The sequence below is a fragment of the Sus scrofa genome, chromosome 3 (genome assembly GCF_054392235.1).
Source record: "Sus scrofa isolate SSC_HxYL_T2T_F1_AM1 chromosome 3, Sscrofa_HxYL_maternal_Yorkshire_Landrace_v2.0, whole genome shotgun sequence".
Classification (NCBI taxonomy): Eukaryota; Metazoa; Chordata; class Mammalia; order Artiodactyla; family Suidae; genus Sus; species Sus scrofa.
Genome location: NC_139385.1, coordinates 57,070,904 through 57,092,452, shown reverse-complemented (window position 1 = coordinate 57,092,452; position 21,549 = coordinate 57,070,904). Strand labels below are relative to the sequence as shown.

General features: G+C 48.5%; 1 protein-coding gene across 15 annotated transcripts in view; it reads left to right on the top strand.

Annotated features, from left to right (window-relative positions):
- The window catches only part of BCL2L11 (BCL2 like 11), a 44,419-nt gene extending 24,013 nt beyond the window's left edge, over positions 1–20,406 (top strand). For 3 of the 15 annotated variants that reach the window (XM_085015824.1, XM_021085829.2, XM_021085825.2), the window contains exons 3-4: positions 3,027–3,136; positions 15,942–17,719. In XM_085015824.1, coding sequence (XP_084871950.1) covers positions 3,027–3,136; positions 15,942–16,040 — 209 coding nt within the window. In that variant the 3' untranslated portion in view covers positions 16,041–17,719. 15 annotated transcript variants of the gene reach the window in all.
- The last annotated feature ends 1,143 nt before the right edge of the window (positions 20,407–21,549 follow it).

The following is a 21,549-nucleotide window of genomic DNA, read 5'->3' as shown; positions in this document are numbered from 1 at the left end:
TTCGCCTCCAGCCTGTGTGGATATGTTTATATCTGTGCGCTTACACAAGCTGGCAGTTAGCTGCGGAACTTTTCTCTCTTTAAAAGAAGCATCTGCTTATCTCCTGCCCCCACAAACAGCAGGGTGTTTATCTCTAAGACAAACAAGTTTGGGTCCCCAAGGTTCCATGTCTCCTCAGCTGCTGGTCAGGTTGATACATTCGCTAGGTTCTCCCTTTGATAGAGCCGGATTCTGCCGAGGACCGGCATCCAGGGTGGTGCTTCTGGCCGCTAGCCTGAGCTTGAGCCAGACAGAACCTTCTCAACTACACCCATTAGTGAGGATGTTGAACAGGGTTCAGTAGGTTCATCTACAGGTTGGAGGGAGTTAGCTCTGTTTTTTGTTACAAGAATATGAAGTATAAGTATTTTTGTCCAGAGCCTTTAGTGGATGTTTAGCATTTAATGCCTAGGAGGGTAAGCTCATGGGGGCAGGGCCTGGCCCCCCAGGTCGCTGTACTCAGAACATCTCCTGAAACAGTGTCTGGCTTGTGGACATTCATATTTGTCCGGTAAGTCAGTTTTACTAAACTTTGGGTGACTTGCCAGCAGTTTTTACCAGCCTGTCATCTTTGTAAAACATGCAGCCTAGATTTCACAGATTTTCTTTGGATACTTGGCATTTTCTTCATTTCTGATTCTAGGATTGAAGGCAGATGTGTTCTCTCAGAGAGAGCCATGTGTAGTGAGAAATGAGAGAGGTGGGTGATCTGGCTGTGAGCGGCCTCGGGGCACCCTGCGTGCTGGTCCAGCCACCTCGTCTAAGGGTGCGTCCCTCAGGGAGGACGTTGGAGGATTGGATGAGAGAACTCTACAGGCCTGGGTGGGTGACTTAACTTTGATTTGGGTTTTTAGGGGGGTTGTTTTTATTTATTTGGCCATATCTGTGGCACATGGAATGTCCAGGGCCAGGGATCCAACCTGTGCCATAGCTATGGCAATGCTGGACCCTTAACCCACTGTGCCACCAGGGAACGTCCAGGTGACTTAACTTGTTAATCGCTTCAAACAGTTTATAGCAGGGACAGAGAGAGCCCTTGGTTGCTGATACTGTGAAAAGATAGTAACGATTTGGTATCCGTGAGAGAGTATTTAAAGAGCTTCAAACTAGGAGTGGGGGTGAACAGTTACATCACCACCTGGCATCACATGGACCCTGAAATTATGTTGTCTGCCAGTGTAGCCATTTAAAATTTACCCTATTGGAGTTCCCGTTGTGGCACAGTAGAAATGAATCTGACTAGGAACCATGAAGTTGTGGGTTCGATCTCCGGCCTCGCTCAGTGGGTTAAGGATGCGGCGTTGCCATGAACTGTGGTGTAGGTCACAGACGTGGCTCAGATCTGGCATTGCTGTGACTGTGGCACAAGCCAGAGGTTGTAGTTCCTATTAGACCCCTAGCCTGGGAACTCCATATGCCACGGATGCGGCCCTAAAAAGCAAAACAAACAAACAAAAAATTTACCCTATTTCATAGGCTTCTGCGGAGTAGCGATAGAACTGTCCCTGTGACAAAGGCACAGCTGAGATGGTTTTCTCTGCGGTTGGGGGGTGTTCAGGGCACATGCCTGCCTTTTCCTGAGTTCCCCATCCTTGGCATGGTGCTCTGTAGGAACCTTCCCTCTGTCTCATTCCCAGCACGGATAATTCGGGAGTGGATCCACATGTCCTTCCTTGTTCGTTCCCACACACAGGGTGCCCTGCCTCTCTCAGCCTTCGTGGAGTCGTTGTTCAGTACCCTGGGGACAGAGAAATTTGGGGCAAGAGGTTTGAGAAGACTGGGTTAAAAACTCGAAAAAGAACTCACTTGTGGGTGCTCGGAACCAGCATCGCTTTTATCGATAACAATAAATAAAAACTCCAAATGCCAAAAAAAGTTTTGTTTTGTTTTGTTTTACAAAACTCTAAGACAGGAAGCTATGTTATGTCATGTTATGGCAGCAGCTGATGACCATAGGTTTTTACATAGCTTACTGTGGTTAAAACCTAACATGTGTGTTTAGTTGCTAGTGCAGTGTGTTCCTTTTAACAGAAAGTTGGCACAAGCCACGTGTGAATAGCAGTTGAAATCCAAGAATCTCATCTCTTTTTCCCGTTAGCTGTGTTACCGAGCTGTTCTCTGAGCATGGAGAACACGTTTCCTCGTGGGTCGTGGAGAATCCCATCCTCCTGATGCTCCCTGGGATCTTTGGACCACTCAGATGTTTGTGCTCTGTTTTTATTGGCCGTCACGTGGCTTCGAAATGGGCTCATTAACCAGTGGCTGAATGCCCTGGGTGTGGATGGCAATGACAGCTTAATGAAAGGGCCAACCTCCCTGCTTTTTCTCCTTTCAAAAATGCCTCTGCTCTTACACGCAAAACATTTCCTCTCCCCATGTGGTGTTTGCAGACTTGAGGCCATCTCTATTGGCTGCATTAATATCCAGACAAAACATGCAATTACGCTTTAATTTGGCCCCACGGGGGGCACTTGCGCTGACTGGCCGGTCTCATCACTAACTCATGGGGTTTTCACTTACTTTGAATAGGACAGCCATTGCATCTAATACTCCTGTAGGCTGTTAAAGTGTTCCTAGGAATTTTACCTTCCCTTATGATCAAAATGTAGTTATTTTAGGAAAAACCGAAACTGTTATGTTCTCCTTTATTTTGGGGTGTTTGGGGAACCACATTGATGGTACCATTTTTGTGTTCATTTGCCTTCCTGAAATGGAAGTATATCCTTCTGTAGCTGGGATGTTTTTAAATTTGGCAGTTTGGAATCTCTGGTGGTGGAAAAGGAAATTGGCTTCTATCCCTCCCTTCTGGAAGCGAAGTTACAGAGCAGAATAACCTTTCATGCATTATTACAGCCCTCGAAGTTAGGGGGTGTCCCCAAACATGAAAGTGTGTATGAGATGGGCTTGCCTCTAGAAACTGACCTTGTGGGCTTTCTGAATGACTGATGGAAAACAATGTGATTTTTGTTCTGTTTGTTCTGATGCAGCTTCCATGAGGCAGTCTCAGGCTGAACCCGCAGATATGCGCCCGGAGATATGGATTGCGCAGGAGTTACGGCGTATTGGAGACGAATTTAATGCATATTACCCAAGGAGGGTAATGCTGTTTTCTTTACCCCCCTTTTCCCCTCACACCCTCCCTCCCCCTTACATTTAAAAAAAGAACAAAATCGCAAAGGAGACTGGTTGTAATTTGGAGCTTATTCTGGAAATGAGGGCTAGTACTTGTGTGCCACTGCCACTCTTCCTCCTCCACCATGTCCAGTTTGTTTCGTGGCTGAATTTCAGTGGTGGCAGGTGGAGGGGATATGGTTAGGAGGCTGGCGACAGGATTTTAGGAGCAAAAACCTTAATTAAACCCTCCGTGTTCACCAAAGGGATTCTTTATACACTTTGAAATAGCCCCACAAAAATACTGACAGAGGCTTCAAGCCATCATGGGTTTCTGCCCTCCTTTGAGGCAGTTTGGGTCAAAGTTGAAGACAAAGTTAAATTTGCATCTTCACTCAGCCAAAGGGAAATGTGCCCTGCGACTTGCCAGGAAGAGCAGGAGAGCCTTCTTCCTCCCAGCTGCCACTACTGTGCTTGGTGTCCCTTTATTGAAATAGATGAGGCCAATAATTAATAGCCTCTAATTTGGGGTATAAAAACTCTACCCCCCCCCCAAATTGACTGCCACAATTTTTTAGATGTGCTGTTGGTTTAAAAAAAAAAAAAAATTCAGCCTTAGGTCTTAGTCTGCAGACCCAGTGTGTGTTCTTTTTGTTTTGCCCATTGGGATCTGCATTACCCTTTAGGCACCTTTCTGTCATGGAAGACACTTTAAAATGTGTGGAGGTAGGCTCTTGGGACTGTGTGTGATGGCTCTCCTAAGAGGTACATCAGCAAACGTGTGATAGAGTGGGATTCAGGCTTGCTTGCCTTTTTCCTAACAACCACGGATGAAGATTTTTATGTTGCTTTATCCAGAAGGCAGATGCTTAAATCTTATCCTGTAGGAAAATGACTCCCATCATTCTTTTTTACTGTGTAACTTCTCATCTGTTTGCTCTTTTCCCAAACACTGTTGTTTCATAGCAATACCTGGTAAAGATTTTTTTTTTTAAATTACCTTTTTCTTCTGGATGAGTTCATGCTTAGGACAGCCCAGTATTTCTGTTCTGCTTTAAATGTCTGTCTTGTTTGTGGGTGGCTATGGCTTAGTAAATGGATGTTGCCTGTAGATTGCTTTCAGTCTTGTTTCCTTGTCTGTATATAGTACCTTGTAAGCATTGAACATACATGGAGACATTTTCCCATCACAAGAAGGTCTTTCAGTTCTTCAGTATAGAATCGCCATACAGGGGTTAGTTTGGGACTTTGAGAATCCGCCCCCCCCCCCCGCCCCCAATCCTTTTTCTACATTCTGTGGGGGCATATGTGAGTGTTTGATGGGAAAGGTGCTAGAGTATGATTGTCATTAATTGGGAGGTGTCACATTGATGAATGGGCTATGGAATTTCTTGTTTTGCTGTGTCTCTAGCTAGCAGAATGTCTGGCATCCCACACCTGATAGGGACCTAGTCATACAATATAAATGCCCTCTCAGCCTAGATCTAAAATGATCCTGGTTTTTGCAAGGTTGGTTTGTTTTGTAATTTACCACCAAAGTCACTGTCCCCCTGGTTCCTCTGCCTTGGCTTCTCTGATGGGACCTCAGGGTTGCTGTGTGTGTGAAAACAGCTTCCTGCTGGACTAGGAGAGATTGATCAGGATATTCAGGATGTTGGTCCTCATGGCAAGGTGGGGAAGACACAGGTGAGCTGAATACATGCAAGTCCAGCAGGAAGAGGTCCCTTCTGATGGGTGTGGCAGCCCCTCGGGGGTGAGCCTGGGCCATGAATTGACCAGCATGCTGGGCCTGCTGCCTTCCCCATCTCTGAGGGGGTGGTAGCCACCCTCAGGGCCAGGTCTGACTTGGCTGGGACTCCCCAGGAGAGGAGACGCTGTGGGCCCTTGGTGCCTTCGGAATCCAAGAGTTCAGGGCACCGACATAAGCCACCATGGAGCTGCCCTCAGGGATTGGATCAGAGCCTTTGGCCAGAGAGCCAGATGTGTTTGAGGATGTTTTGCACAATTTTCTCTTTAAATATACACGAAATATCAACAGCTCTACAAAGCTTTCCCCTAAGCCTGTGCAGATGGGTCTGGTTGATGTGTCTCGTGGTGGCCCTGTGTGGTCATCAGTGACCAGACTGGCTAGGGTGGCGTGGCGCTTGGAGCCCAGCCAAGCCCACAGCCATCCCCTCACATGGGCTGTCAAGGTGGTGGACAGTGCTGGCCGTGTACAGAGGAGTCCTGGGCCATGGCGTTGGCTTCATTACCCTGCGTCTCCATCGAAGGTGGGAAAACCACCCCTGACAGGTCACACTCTCCCTCCCCAGCCCTCTCCCAGTTTCATGTTGGGGAGGTCATAGCTCTTTTTTCAAATGAGATGTAAGCTGTTTGTTCTCAATGCTTTTGGCAAAATAAATATATCAGTCTCATTGCAGTATTTTGCAATAGTTTGCACTCGTGAACCTTAGTTGGCATTTCTCAAAAAAAAGAAAAATGGATCAGTGCAAAAATGCCATCTCGAGTCACTTACCAGGACTGTGGCTTTCTAAAAAGGCTGGAGTAATGGGGAAGGAGTAGGGACAGCCTATAACCTGACTTTTCTGAAACAAAACCAACATACCTGGGTCTCCTAAATAGCCAGTTCAAAGCAGCAGACAGTACCTGGGAACAGTGACACAGTGATGCCCACTTTGAGAGATGTCAGATTCAAAACCATCTGTTATCTGCAGTCACACTGACGGGCCCCTCTTGAGTATCTGGGGAGGAAACGGGAGGCAGTTAGCTTTCAAGTTACAAGCTGTCTGCCCCGGGAGGGGTTGCTTCTTGGCCAGCGGAGTCCACTGCACTGTGTGGGTCACAGCCTCTGAAATGCTGGGGGTCTCCGCTGGCTTCATGCCCCCACAGTACCTTTTGTAAAGTCTTGGTCGTTTGTTGCCATGAGCCTTGCGAAGCCTGACAGGATATTTTCCCGTTTTTCCAGTTAGAACAATAGAGGAAGTTGTCGTGTAGTTGTCATGTGTTCAGTGCGCTTGCGGGCGGTGGGGAAGCGTGTGAGACGGAGCCATGGAGGCTGAATCCTTGAAGCAGGAGGTGACAGAGGCCCAGGTGAGCACAGAGTCCCCTGGTGCATGTTTCCCTGTCCTCTCGTGATTTAGCATCCTTGCCCCAAACCGCCCGGCCAGGGCAGGGCCACCCGCCCTCGCCCTGATGGGAGTTTTACTGCTCCAAGTCTGCTGTGTTTTTGTAACTTGGTTTTGAAGTCATTACAGACTTAAACCAAAGTTTCAGGGACAAAGACCCCTCTTGTATCTGTCACCCCAGTTCCCTGCTGTGAATATCACCCCACGTTTGCTTTCCTGGTCTCCCTCCTGACACCCACCTGTGTGCAAACTCTTTTCTGAACTGTTCGAAAATAAGTTGCAGGCACAGGCTTCCTTTACTGTTAAATTCATCAGCGTGCACTTTGTAAGAGTAAGTGTATATCCTGTGTAACTGCAGCATAATGATCGAGGTGGGAATTAACAGTTACATTACTGATGTGGCATCTGTACCTGTGCAGACTTTGCCAGTTGTCCTGACAGTGTGACATTGCGTCCTCAGGGCATTGTCTCCTGAGGCACAGTGTGTCAGGGACTCTGGTCAGAGGTGGTGTCCACCACCACCAAGTTGGTACTTTTGCCCTCAGGGATGGAAGGAAAGTATGTGTAAAAGAACTTTCCTGTCACTCCTCTAAGTTTACTTCACTAACCAACTTAAGTCCATGGGCTCCTGTTTCATTCAGTGGGTTTTATGTGTTACTCTCAATACTGGATATGATGCTGAAATTGTCACAGATTTGGCCAATGGCAGCCCCCCGGCTGCCATTCCACCACGTCATTAGGCGTGAAAGTGCCTCGGCAGCCCAGGCTCCCATAGAACATGATGTAGGATAGAACCCCAGGCCCAGAGGGTGCTGGAACCCTGGGATGCACACTGGACGGCCTGCAGCCCCAGGGGGTCCCAGCTCCCATGGCGCCCTGTATCCAGCTCTGTGAGGGAGGGGGCTGGGGGCCTCCTCACAGGCAGCTGGCTTTCCCTGCGTCCTTGAAGGCCTCTGCTGGTGGCTTTCACAGCTCAGAAGTAGCATGAGTACAAGTCCCAGCTTCATGTGCTGGAGGGCGGGTGGGCAGGGCTGGGCCCTGGTCCCCTGGAGGCCTGGGGTGTTGTGTGCTCACCGCTGGTTCTCTAGATGGTGTCCATTTGGGTGGGATTCTTGACGCTGGGTGGGGTTGCAGTCTGAGGCTGTGCAAGGGGGTGCCAGGCCCTTCAGAACACAAAAGCATGTGCTCTTGGGGTGATTAACCCCATTCTCTAACCACTATGCCCCACCCCCCAATATGGAGGCTAGGATGGGTCACCTTGCCTTGCTGTCTGATCGTCCAGCCCGAGTTGCTCTGTGCGCAGGTTGGCTGCTCTTGGTTAGCTGTGACTTGGAGATGTCCTAGTGGAAGTGGACAGCAGCACATAAGGCCATGACAGGTCTCTGGATGGGCCAAGAAGGAGGTGAAAACTCTTTCATTATTTGATCTCAAGAAACAGTGTATCTTTTGTTCCCACTGCCTACCTCCTGCTTCTGTCCTGGGCATGTGCAGGCATGAATTGACCCATCTCTGTGTAGGAGGAAGTGGAGCCCTGAACCAGAGAAAGCAGAGAAGAAAGGGTGTCTTACAGGCTGATTTTGAGGGAAACAACAGTTTAATTGGAGTATCACCATGTTAGTGTTTTCATATAAGTCGAGCCTTATTGGAAGGGGGTTAGGGGTGCAGACTCCCTCTGCAGTTGAAAATCCACGCTCTGTTCTCTCTGCCTCAAAACAAAGGAATCGATAAATGACTCACCCATGGCAGGAAGCTGAAAGAGTTTGGATAAACTCAGGACTCAGACCCTAGTTCTTTGTGTTTGCGGCTTTTAAAAATATTTTTTTATTAAGACGTAATTGATGTACAGTGTTGTGCCAATTTCTGCTGTGTGGCAAAGTGACTCAGTCATATATATACACATACACACATTCTTTTTTAATATTCTTTTCCATCATGGTCTGTCCGAGGAGACTGGATATGGTTCCCTGTGCTGTACACTAAGACCTTATTGTCTGTCCAGTCTAAATGGAGTAGTTTGCATCTACTGACCCCAGACTCCCAGACCCTCCCCCGACAACCACAAGTCTGTTCAACCCCAGTTCTTTCAATTCCACGTGTTGTGTCTCTAATCCAACATTTCCCCACACTTAGCCAAATTAACGATCTGTAAAATGAAAACACAGGTACTATATTGGGAAAAAAAAAAAATCTATCTATAAGTGGGCCTCTGTGGTTCTAAACCGTGTTGTTCACGGATCACCTCTGCTGTATGTGAACTTGAAGTCTGTGTTGTCTTTCCCAATGAAAGTCCCTATGCTGTTTGGTTCTCCTTTTTAGAAGTGATATTTTTCTGTAGAGATTCTTCTGTAAGTGGACAGGGAGGGTCGGAGATGCAGCTTGTTTGGTGATCGCCTGAACCAGAGGCACGTGTTCTCAGACAGTCCTCTTTTTAGGCCTTAGTGGATCAAATGTTGGAATTCAAGCAAATAAGATGCTTTCTGTCACTGTCTGAGAAAAGAATAATGAAAAGTCTGTGTATCAGACATTAGATTGAAAACCAGACTCACCCTGTCTCAGGACTCAAGACTCACACCAGTTGATAGAAGGGCAGTTTTCGGAGCAAAGACAGTCAGGAGTTGGATGAATACATTGGCACCTACCATTTAGCTCGTAACACAGTTTCCAGGTGGAGCAATTGTTTTCCTTGGAGTCAGATGGGGCAGTTGTGGTTTTAGGAGTCTGGCACACCTGTCTTAGGCTTGCCATTTCCGTACCACCAAGAAGGTGAAAAGAAGGACCCCGTCACGGAGACGCCAGAGCCTGTGAGAGAAGAGCCATCCTTCCTGTGACATCAGCTCCTGTTACTTTCCCTGAAACCTTCCCGAGAGCCTAGGGTTCATATTGTCTCCATGGAGACAGCAGCTGCGGGTCGTGGTTTATTGGACCAGGGCCTTGCATGACTTGTGGAGGAGGAAGTGTGGTCTTGCAGGAAGATGGAGCTCCCAGACAAGTGCAGGCTCAGACCTTGAACCCTGACTCCGCACCCCATCCGTTCACCTTCAGGCTCCCCATTTCCGGTCAGTCTGCTGGGGATGTAGTGATGATGAAACTAAAGCATTTAGAGATGGACCTAGGAAGTCCTTTCATCCCTTGTCACTGTCATTCTGTTTTCTTTCACTTTGAACTATAATTGAAACACTTCTGAATTGGTCTTCACAGTTGAGAGAGATGCTAGTAACTTTGTTTACCTGTCTGCTGAATATCCTGCTTGTTAAAGGAAGCGTGTGTGTGTGTGTGTGTGTGTGTGTGTGTGTGTGTGTCAGACCCCTGACACGCTGTGTCTGTCTGGGTTATGCAAATGAGAGCTGAAGTTGAGGCCCTGGTGTGTGTGTGAATGGCTGGCCAAGCTGGATGTGGTTGTGTGTTCACACTGCCCCCGAGGGTGCCATCGGGCTGTGGCAGGTGGCCACACCTGCACGGCTGCCTGGCCCTTGGGGGACCAGAGGCCATTAACACGTAACCCTGCGGAGGTGCAGGTGCTTGGAGGGGGACTTCAGAGAGGTCTAAGTGGGGCTTTTTTAATCTCTTGAGGAGGAAATGAAGATGCACTTGAGGCTTGGCCCTCCGGCCGACATACAGAAATAAGAAGCCTCTCGCATCATTCTCTGCTAGACTTCTCCCAGCTGAGCCAAAGCAGAGAGGTTTGAGTTGTGGTTAAAGTGCTTACATCTCATTAGCATTTTTTGCATCGGAAGGCTGGGGCATTTCAGAACGCTGTGTTCTTGGCTCCGAATCTGATACTGCATCTCATGGAGCCTGGAACAGGAGATGTAAGAGCCCTCACTTCAGCTTCCCTTATGATTGGCCAGAGCATAGTGACACACCTCACAGGTCATGGGCCAGGGTTCTTCATTTCAGCCATCCTGGGCCCTGGGCCTGAGGGCTGACCAGTTATCTAGAGATCCACTTGGTTATGGTACTAAGAAAATCCAGTGTGTGCCAGCTTAATGGGGAAGAGATTGTGCGTCCTCCCAAACACCTTACCTGTAATAGGTTCTTTGAAATGATGTATTGAAAATGGGAGGGAAGTGGGGTTCGTGCAGTGGAGTTTTTCTGTGCCGTTTGGGGATCACATCACCAGTGTAAGGGGACTTTGTCGAATGCTGTGGGAGAGGGATCTCACCCCTGGTGCTTGGGGCTGGAGGGGAGGTGTGCCACATCCGGCTGAGGGGCTCCCCAGCTCCCTTTCCACAGCTGTGTTGACATCAAGGCATGTAAGGCACCAGCTATGCAAATGTCTATGCTGCCTTGGTGATAAATAGAAAGTGAATTTGGTCTTTAGGCAGCATGGCAGCAGCACTGGTCTGACACCTGGGAACAGCCACGGATTGGGACCTGCACTGACATCCGAGCCGAGATGCCCTGTGACTGTGGTTCTTGGTTTAAAGTGGAGAGAGGCCGGCTCCTCCTGGAGATCGCCATATTGAGTTGTCACACGCAGGCCCTGTTCCTCTGTGACCTCTGTTGCTCCCTGTCATTTAAGCTGACATTGAGCGTGACAGGTTACGAATGGGTAGAAGTGGTCTTCCATCACCCACGGGGGCCACGCTGTCCCTCACCTCACCCTGTCACCTGTGATTATGGCAGCGGTCGTCATCATTCTGGAAGATGCTGTGATAGCCCCCCACCCGGAGGGGTGGGGAGGGCAAACACCATCCAGACAGACACCACGTTCTCCCTTGCCCAAACTGGAGCAGAGGTTCTGTCTCTCCCAGAGTCCTTCTTGGTCTCAGAACCCAGAGTGCAGTCCCCTGTAATGTGTTCCCACCTAGAGGTAAATCTTCATTAATAAAAAGTTGAGAACATCCTGGTCATTCCGTGTTGAAGTTCAGTAAGAAACCAGTTTTTGAACAAGTCTTAAAAATTACTCCAAGTCTCAGTTCTGTAGGTGTGCCTTGCTTTTTGGTTTGTCTCCCAGAGTTTGGTGTTGGGCTCTTTTTGGTAAGACAACAAAGGTAGTGTTCTGTTTCCCTTGTTACCTTGACTTCCAGGAAACTCTAACCTGAACTGCGGCTCTCTTGCAGCAAATCTCAGCCCTAGTTCCTACAAGGGAACTTTTTTCTTAATGTTATCTGTGGTCTTTCTTAGCCTTTATTTTTTATTGCACTGCGTGGTTTGGATGGTGAACTCCCCCGAGCAGCACTGAGTGTGCCTGTGTGTCGTGCCTACTGAGACACGCAGCCCAGGGAGTTTTGGCCCCACTTTGGAGCATGGATCTGTGAGCGTATGTTCTCCACTGTGCTGATAGCTGAGCTGAGCTGTTTGGGTCACTTGGTAGTTCCAGATCCTTGCTCTGCGAGCTCTATCTGTGAAACGGCAGGAGAGGCACACAGGCTCGGGGTCGCAAAGACTGAAAGGTTCGTGCCTAGTTGTTCTATTTAGCAGTGACAGTGATTCATTTAGCTTTTCTTTTCTTTTTTTTTTTAATTATAGTTGATGTAAATGTTCTGTCAATTTATGCTGTACAGCAAAGTGACCCAGTCACACATATATATGTGTACACATTTTTTTTTTCACATTATCTTCCATCATGTTTCATCACAAGTGACTAGATATAGCTCCCTGTGCTATACATATACAGTAGAATCTCACTGCTTATCCACTCCAAATGCAATAGTTTGCATCTACTAATCCCAGACCCCCAGCCCATCCCATGAGAGTGGGTGATTCTTCTCGTCCCCAAGCTCAGGCGCACAAAGTCCAAAAGCCTGGCGTGTCTGGTTCACTTGGCAGAGGCCAGGCACGTCTCCATCTGCAGCCCAGTCAGAGCTGCCTTCTGCGGGCAGCCTGGGGTCAAGGCCTCTCCCACATCCCGCACACCTTCTTCCCTGGGTAGGGCATGAGAGCATGTTTTGCTGTGATTATTTTGGCTTCAAAATTCCATGATACTTGATAGGTGGTCTCAAGTGCAACTTGAAATTGGTCCCAGTGCTAAAGCCGTGGTGGTGGCCGGTGCTGGTCCCACTGCCTGCTTCCCTGTCCCACCCCATTTGGAGGCCCCACAGGCTGCTCCCTGGCCCTGGTAAGTCAGCTGGACCCTGCTCCCCACTCTAGGGTGGTCCCTTGCCACAACCCACTTCTAGCTGTGACTTTGGTGTGGCCGTGCAGCAAACTGCTCCGGATTCCTTGCTGAATGCTCTTGACACTGTCTCCAAGCTTCAAAAAAGAGTGAGTCTGTCCGGTGAAGCTCAGAGCACCTGAATCCCCCATCACCTACCTTTATGGGTTATCAGACAGAATAGATCTGGAATGTGACATTGCTTTTCATCCTGGTTTTTTGCAGAAAATCAAGTACTTAATCACCATAAATTTAATTTTCATTAACTGGCTGCTGTTTGCTTCTTGTCATGCGCGGGGCCTGCCTCTCCTCCTGCAATGCCTTCAGTAACTCTCTGTCCTCAGAATCAGCCCGGGGCTCGGCCCTGGCTCCCCTACCCTCCACCCCCCTCCCAGCAGATGCTACCCTCTCTCTCCTTTTCTTTACCTCGGTGTTGCCCTTGTCACAAAGTCATGGTCATTTGCACGGCTCTGTCTGAAACCAGAGTGTGAGCTCCATGAAGGAAGTGCTGTCATGTGGCTCTGGACAGGAGGGACCCCCCCCAGCATCTGGACTATGTTTGGCTGTAGGCCTTGGGTTTCCCTGTAAAGTGTGGGTGTTCTCTGTCTGCGAGGTGGGAATCTGTACCTGCCTGCCTCCTGCTCCAGGAGCAGCGGCTGTGGCTTTCTCCTGGGCCCTTCCCACCAATGGTGGCCCTGTAGGCGCCCTGTGGGAGGCACTGTGCCGTGCTCTTCTGCACGTGGTGCTGGTGGCTCAGGGGTGCCTGAGAGACCTGGGTGCAGACACAGACTCGAGGTCAGGTGTTCCCTGTGACACAGGCAGGTGTGGAGCAGGAGCCCCTCGCCCGAGAGGAGCGTGGACTATCAGGATGGCCATAAAAGTCAGTGAGCCCAGATAATGCAGTTCCTGATCTAGACCATGGAGGTGAAAATGCCCCATGGGCAGGATCTACACCACGCGTGCGTGTGTGCGTGTGTGTGTGTGTGTGTGTGCGAGACACACGCACATAAATTATTTGTGCCTAGTAGCTCATTTCATTCTTTAATAATCTCTTTACCCAAATGACTCATTGTAATAGATCTCTCTTAAGTGTTTTTATGATTTAGACTAAAACAGTGTTACGTAACTCTGGACTAAGAAGTGTTGTTTTTCACTTAAAGGGCAGAGGATCAGGAGCAGTGGTTGGTTGAGCATGAGCGGGTGTATTCGTTGGCCAGGGCAGCTGGAGCACGGTACCATGGACAGAGGGGCTTAAACAGCAGAAATGTCTTTTTCATGGTCTTGGAGGCCAGAAGCCCCAGGTCCTGGGCTGGCTGGGCTGACGTGGGCTGCCCCCACCCCCACCCCAGCACCGTCTGGTGCAGACCGGGGGCTCTGAGACTCCTGCACAGGAGCTGATTGGTACAGGGGTCAGAGGGCAATGCGTCTGCCAGACCTGGGAGTTGCCTGTCCTCCAGACCTGCTGAGCCAGCAGCGGCTCCGGCCGGCGGTGCCAGCTGTCAAGGGCTTTCTGGGCTGGCACGGCTCTTGGCACTAGTGATAATGGCTTCCTCTGTTGAATGTCGTCCAAAAGCAATTGTTCGCTGGCTTAACGGCGTGTGCCATGTCGTCACGTGTGCCGTCCCTGTGTCCTCACTAACTCAGATGTTGCAGCATCCTTGCACTTGTCAGGGATCGGGTGTTCTTTTGCCAGATTTTTCTTTCGTTCCCCTGCCACCCCCACATATCTTTGCACACCCCAATGTTCTTCTCATGTGAGATGAAAAGCGAAGCTCAAACTAAACTTGGGAAGATTTCTCTGTCTCTTGTCCTCAGAGGATGCATGGAAGGTGCCTCCTCTCCGACGCTATCAGTTCCGGAATGTGCAGTTGGCTAACTATCAGCATTGGGGTCTGTCCCTAGCATGTGAACCCCATCCCCCTGTGGTGTCGTTTTGCCTCTGTTCTCTAGTCCCAGCCATAACAACTGGTTGGCTTGAGATTTCCCACCTTGAAGTGATAGTTTAGCTGAGCCCCACGCACGCTTTTCTTCATTTTAGTAAGCCGTGGTTTTATTTTGAATAAGCCTCTTTCAACCTGTTAATATTAGTCTCAACTAAAATTAACCTTCCCCGAAATTATTCTCACCCAGAAGCAGCAAAGTAATTTTGAAAGTTAAATCAAAACAAAGCAATCTTGTGTGTCAAACAGATAAAAATCACAGACTGTGGTTTCGGAGCGCCTCTGCAGGCATCGCTTACATAAAGCCGCTTTCCTCCATTCTGGTTCTGGAAGGAGCAAGGGAAGTGCTCTGGCCTTATCATGATTCTATCCTGTCCAGCCAGCCCTAGAGGACCGTGGAAACAGCAGCCGAGAGGGCACTCCACTCGTAGCTGGCGTCTGAGGGCAGGGTTTGGGTCTAAGAAGGGAACGCCTGTCCTTAGCCTGACTCTCGGCCGGTGGTTCGGGGACGTGGGTGGGAAAGCACCCCCCAAGCTCCCAGCGGAAGAAGGGGGTTGGTGGGGCACTCCAGACGGAGCAGAGAGTTGGTCTGGGCTGTGGATTTCAGACCTGAACTGGGAAGCAGGTTGTAGCTCCCTTCATGGAGGCAGATATTACCAGCTTTGACTGTTTCAGAGTTTACACCCTACACTGATCTGCCAAATGGATTGGAACTCAAAGACCCCAGGCCCTCCGAGATCTTGAAATAACCTGGCTGTTCTCTTTTGAACAGTTTCTCGGCTTGTCATAACCTATGGTGGTCTCTGGCCAACAGGCCTTTTCTATTTTTCGTCACTCTTTGACCTCCACTCTGCGGTGGAAGGGGGCCTGGGGTCAGCTCTGCCAGTATCTGTGACCTTGGCCGCAGTGCTGGGCCAGTGGTTTACCCAGTGGAGCCACACGCCCACAGCCAGAGGCGCAGTGATGCATCAGTGCTCCACTTTATTTAGCTTCTTGGGGCAAATTACCCCAAATCGCTGGTTTCTCAAATAAATTACAGCCGCCTGCAATGAGGGCGTCTGAAACATTTGAACGTCAGTAATTCGGTCAGGAAGCTGCTTACCTCTTATGCATAGGTTCCTTCTTTCCCTTCTCTGGCTGCTCCAGGGCCCTCTTCCCGGGACCCCACCTCCAGGGCTTGGGGTGGCTTTTCTTCAGCACCTGTGTGGAGGTGGTGGGCATGTTCCCTTGCCAGGGTAGATGCTGCTTCTGATCAGGCAACTCTGGCCAGTGGTGGCATCCACTGTGGAAGAGTGGTTTTCAGAAGGGTGAACAGATTCAGGGACTCTTGGCGTTTTCCAAGCATCCTTTTTGGTCACTTTAAGAAAGAAAATCATTTGGTGCGCCTGCTCTTTATGGGGTGACGTCTTCCTGTGCAGGGGCGGGAGGAAGGACTCTGCTTCTTGGTCTCAGGAAGACTTGGCATTTGGGTGACACGGTGCCCTCTAAGGGGCATCTCCATAGCTGTTAGGATGGGACTGGTGGTTGCCTTAAATACGGGCATTTTTCCCCTCCCCTACGCCCAACCCCCTCCCCGCCTCAAAATAAGTTGTGGCTGGAAAGTAAGCAACTTTCCTTTTGTTGTTTCAGGTCTTTCTGAATAATTACCAAGCAGCCGAAGCCCACCCTCAGATGGTTATCTTACGACTGTTACGCTACATCGCCCGTCTGGTGTGGAGGATGCAGTGACGCTGGGTTCCTCGCGGAGCTGGGACGTGTGCAGACATTTCGCTTGTTCAGACCAACGAGCCCAGCACTGTGGTGACGAGCCCAGCACCGTGGTGTCTCGGTGCCTCGAGGTGCAGCCCACGGTTCTTTGCCGGAGGGGCAGGCAGCCGGCTGGTGTGTCCCCGGAGGACACTGAGCTGCACGTGGACCTGACCTTGTCTATTGATCACCCCCATGGCAGAATTTCTAATGGAGCTTCTGGTGAATGTAAATGAGGGAGGATTTTTTCTTTTTGAAACTGTGTACAAAATCATGGTTCTCCAGAGCAGGATTTGATGCAAGAATGATGTTTTACATGGGGTGTGGTTTTTTTTTTTTTTTTTTTTTTTTTTCCTTTCCCACCTTCTTTGATAAGAACAGGTTTTTCAAAAAGGAAATGGAAAGAAAGGAAATGGAAAGTTTTTAACCAGCTCAAGTGATTTTTGTACTAAAATTTTAAGAACCTTTTGCCTCCTCTCAGAGGATTATGTAAAGACTCCAGTGGAAACTGAGCCAGCTAATTCATAAAGCTGCCTTAGTTTATTTTTAGAGGTCACTGTATAGCATTTTTAAACGGGAGCAGTGTGGAGGGGCCCACCCTTCCCTGCCGTTGCCTTTGGGCCTTTTTTTTTTTTTTTAAATCATTAATTATCAATACCAAAAAATTCTTCTGAAATGGAACTGATGGAAGGGGCCAAAGGTCTCTGGTCAGCCTGTATTGACCTGCCACTCCCGTTTTGTAAATATATACTTACCTCCTTAAATTTGCTTGCATCTGCAGCAAAATTTCTCTCTCCCTGTGTCTCTCCTCCTCTCTCTTGGTGATGCTCCTTAAGCCTGTGGTGACACTGATGCACACGTTTGGTCCAGGGTATTTTCATTGTAAGAAGTGATTGGGTCAGAACACACGTTAGCATCTGCCTGCATCTGACACAGCCTGACTTGTGCTGCGTGGCTGGTAGCTTGCTCACTGGGTTGTGCTCTGTGTTGGTTTTCATTTGGTTTTGACAGCCTTGTCAGTTAGAATTGCTCTGAAGAGATCATCGCGGCCATAACACAGAATATTTTGCCCCCTTTGCTGTTGGTGTTCCCAGATGCAGGCTTTCCCCAAGTAGCAGGATGGACTCAGCCCAAGGTCCCAGGTGGTGCACATGCCCACCTGTGGCCCCATCCAGCTGCAGGTGTCTGAGGTGGCAGTTGGCACAGGCTGTGGGCGGGGCTTCAGACAGCAGTTTCCTGAGCATCCTGGCTTTTCGTCCACCTCTGTTCACCTGGCCTTTGATGGCTAACCCTTGGTTGCCACCCTTCGAAATAGAGACTCAATTCTGCTCTCAGCCGTCCCATAAAAAACCCCATTGGGCACAAGTCTGAAATGCTCCCTTGGCCTTCTGACAGCTGTCCATGTCACTTGCTCCATTTCCCTCAGGAGAGCTGGGTTTTGTCAGGCCCCTTGAGTCCATCCCCTGCTTTTGGGGGTGCCCTCCCTCCAGCCTGCCGTAAGGATGGCAGGGAACGGAAGCCCTTAAGTGGGTTGGTCTCTTCAAAGGCAGTTCGGCTACTGGGGAGACCTGAAAAAGACAGAGTGTGGGAAGAGCGGAAGTGATCATTCTGTGAACCCCAGAACTCCTACAGTTTTTGGAACCTCGTTATCAAACAGCTTTTTAAAAGAAAGACATGATTTCCCAAAATGAGTCAACAGTGCCAATAACTATCGTATTTGCTTTTGGCCCATCGAGGACCAATGTTTCCACATTATGGGTTGGAAAAATCCATCCATTTTTGTATCTTCCTAATTTTATATAAATATATATATATATATATATACATACATATATATATATAGCATATATACTTGTTCTTTAGGTAGCGATATTTGACTCCAAATATTCTTCCTTTTTAAAAATTTTCATTTCCCCAACTATCTCCTTGGGGTCTCGAATTGTTTTAAATCCGTGTTGAGTCTCAGCTTGTGTCCTCGACATGTCTTGAACCCCTCTGTAGGATCCTCAAGTCTACGCGGTTGTGAGGTGGTTGGTAGGATCACGGCCGTGGGTCTGCTGGACACACACACCAAAGACGTATTTGGTTCTGGGCTGCACCCCTCCCAGGACCCCCGTACTTTCATGCCAGTCTCTCTGACTGGAGCACTTTACTCTGTTCCTTTGGCCCCGGGGGCCGGGTGCTCCTGGCCCACGTGCAGGTTTACCTTGGGCTCGGTGGCCTCCAGGCCCCCGGGCTGGCCATGGAAGCAGCCAGTGAAGAAAGAAGAGATTCCATGAATTATAGAAGTATTAAGAGGATGTTGCCCAGGACTAGGGGAGGTGACTGGATGTCTCTGTACTGTACATTTCTGTTTATCAGGATGCCTCCCTGGAGAAAGGATGCCCACGGTGGGTGTACCTTTGACTTCCTAAGTTTGAATCTTTCTTAGACTTTTTGTAGGAAAAAAAAAAAACAAAAAAAAACAAAAAAAGCCTCCATCCCTTTTTGGAAACTTAATGCGGGTTTTGTGCCTTGACCACCTCGTCTCTTGTGAGGTTTGTAGAAAGTGTCCTGTGACTTTTCACAGAAATGCAATAAACACACAGAAAATTAACTTCCTGAGTGAATTTTCAAATGACCTGGGCTCCTGCCTAGAAATGAATTTTTGAAGGGTTTTTTTTGGGGGGGGGGGGTTGTGGAGAACCAGGTAAAAAGATTCCTTCTGATTGGAAAGAAACTGTACACAGTGGACTACCACTTTCTCCTGTTTCCCCTTCTTAATATTGTATATATTTTGACTATTTATTAGATTAGGAAGTCATATTTTACTTATCAACTGAGCCAAACGTCTGTGTGCAATTATTGTTTCCTTTACCTTTCTTGTAAATTTTTGTACAGCATAAAGGAGTAAAAAAAAAAAAAAAAAAAAAAAAAAATCACTTTTTTACTAAACTTTTTCAGAATTGAGGATTGTAAATATTGTAGATTCTTTTTCTGTGTAACGCGTCCTACTGTTCCATAATGCTGTAACTTGTAGAAATGTTGTATATTTATTTCTGGCTTATTTAATGTCTTACGTTCTAAAAGGTGTTGCTCCCCATGACCCCTCACCCCTGCTGTCCCAGGAATGCTTTAACTCTGAGGTGGTGACTGGTCAGCTCACGGCAGGCTCCGTGGTCTCCCCAACGTGGCCCTTCAGCTCTGATTCCGGGTGTTTCCACTCAAATGGGTTTCACTTCGTCAGGTTTGCCATCCCCTCGGTGAGGTGTGTGTGTTTAGACACCTCCCCAGAGACCCTAAATCCATCAGGCTCAAAAATCCACTCTGGAACTCTCCAGCGACTTTCTTTCGTCCCCAGACGAAAGCAAACGCTGCGACGTCCAGGCCACATCTTAAAATAACCACCAAAGTGGTATTGTTGGCCACAGGGAGAGCTTTTTCCATTGGACATTTACCCCTGACCACACAGTGTTGAGAGATATGAGAAGATCCTCTCCCAGAGATGCTGCCGTGAGTTTGCGGAGGGCCAGGGCAGGCTGGGATGAAGGCCCAGGGGGGACCCAAGGACCCTGCTTCCTGAGTGACTTTAGGACCACCTTGTACCGCTAACCCCTTGTGGGTGAGTCCTTGAGTTTCTCCTGCCCCCTTTGGCTTCCTGTGCTTTGAGATGCAGACTAAACTGTGTGTCTTTAGGAATTAATTGTACACCCCACACCCCCAGCCCTGAACCACTCCGTCCCTCTGCGTTTGATCCCACCTGCTTCTTCAGGGTGGCGCCTTCCTCTTGCTTTTCCAAAGCCTTTGGGGCGGTGGGACGGGGGCCCGCTGGTCTGGGTGTTAAGATGTGAAAGCCTTCCTAGCAGTTTTGTGTCCATAGGTCTGTCCTCCCGGCTGATTTAGCCTCTTGCCTGTGGGTGGATGTGTCCACCTGAGTGTGTCGCTAAACCAGCTGGGGTAACTCCTGTCCTGCTCTGAATGGCGTGGTGTGCAAAAAGCAGCCTCAAACTGCGAGCTCAGTAACTTTGACTACTTTTGTATGGGAATTTCAGACTTTCAATACTCTCAAGTTTTTTTGTCCAGGTTCTGTGACCACTAGTTACTGTATCAGAACTCGTCAGGTACTCGTTTATAAATAGCACTGATCTGTCTGTATACTGATTCATCACTAACTTGTTTCCTAGGACCCAGCATATGTAGCATTTGTATTGCAATTTCCCTGGCTTACTTGTGTTTTGCACTGATGAATTTTGACAGGGTAATTGCCACTTTACTTGTGCAATACTGCTGTAAATAACTGCAAATTTTTTTTTTAAGAAACTCGATCTTTTATGTTCTTAATTTTATATAAATAAAACTTTCAACTAGTTTTGGTGAGCTGTTTGATTTGTTTAACCAAGTGGTAGAGACACCCGAAATCATTTGGAGGGATGTGATTCACCTACATAAATACCATAGAGTCACACTCAGCCCTTGTCACTCACAGAGTATGTGTGGCCCACACGCAGGTTTCATGAATTCTGACTTGAAGACAATTCTCTGTATGTACAAGCAAACCACTCTTTAAAGTTTTGAAGTGGCTGGTGAGCACGACTGCAGAGTGTTCTACCCAGGTTGTCAGGTGTGACTCAGCACCTGGTTAGGAGGGGGTGGTATTTGGTGATGGGTCTGAACCACGTTGATCAGTGACTATGGCAGATACCACGCCATCTCACTTCATCTCCAAGTTTGAAGGAAATCCAAAAGATGAGAGTCTGGTTTGACTCTAGGAGAAAGCATTTATCTATAGTACTGGCTATAGATGGGAATTGACAGGGACCTAGACCCATGCGTAAACCGATCACGGCCACCTCACTCAACTCAGGGAGTTTCAGGGGCCCACGCTATGCAGTGGGTATGAACATGTTTTAGGAACAGCAGAAATCTGAGCCCGATTTGGGGATAGAGGTTGTAAAATCCTAAGTGAGTTGCATAATTTGCCACTTTCACTCTGAAGTAAGTGCTGGGTAAGTTCAGGAGCAGCTGGGCTTTGTTTGAAACTGGTGGTATATATTAGCTTTTCATTTTAATTAGGTGAGCAATGCATGCGTGTACAGATAGATTTCTTTATTTCAAATCAAGTGGTGGTTCTGGCTCTGAGATTGCCAACACTGCTTCCTCATCAAGGCAGGAGGTTGAATTTTCCCAGCTCATTTTCTCTGCAGCATGGGTGTGTGTGTGTGTGTGTGTGTGTGTGTTGTTCAGCACTTTGCTTTTCTGTAAACGCTGTAAACTCGGTATGTGGTTCTGACTGGGCAGTAGGTCACAGATCTTTCCGCAGTGATTCCACCCAGTGCAGGAAGAAGCAGCTTGCCTATTGTCCTGCTACGGCATTTCTGCATCATGGGTGCTGCCTGGCTCTCCCCTTGCCAGCCTGCAGGAAAGATGCTGGGCGATGGATGGCAGCTTCAATAGGCTACCAAGATGCTGCCAAACCAGCTCTTCTACTTCCCAACCACCTGCAGGACAATAC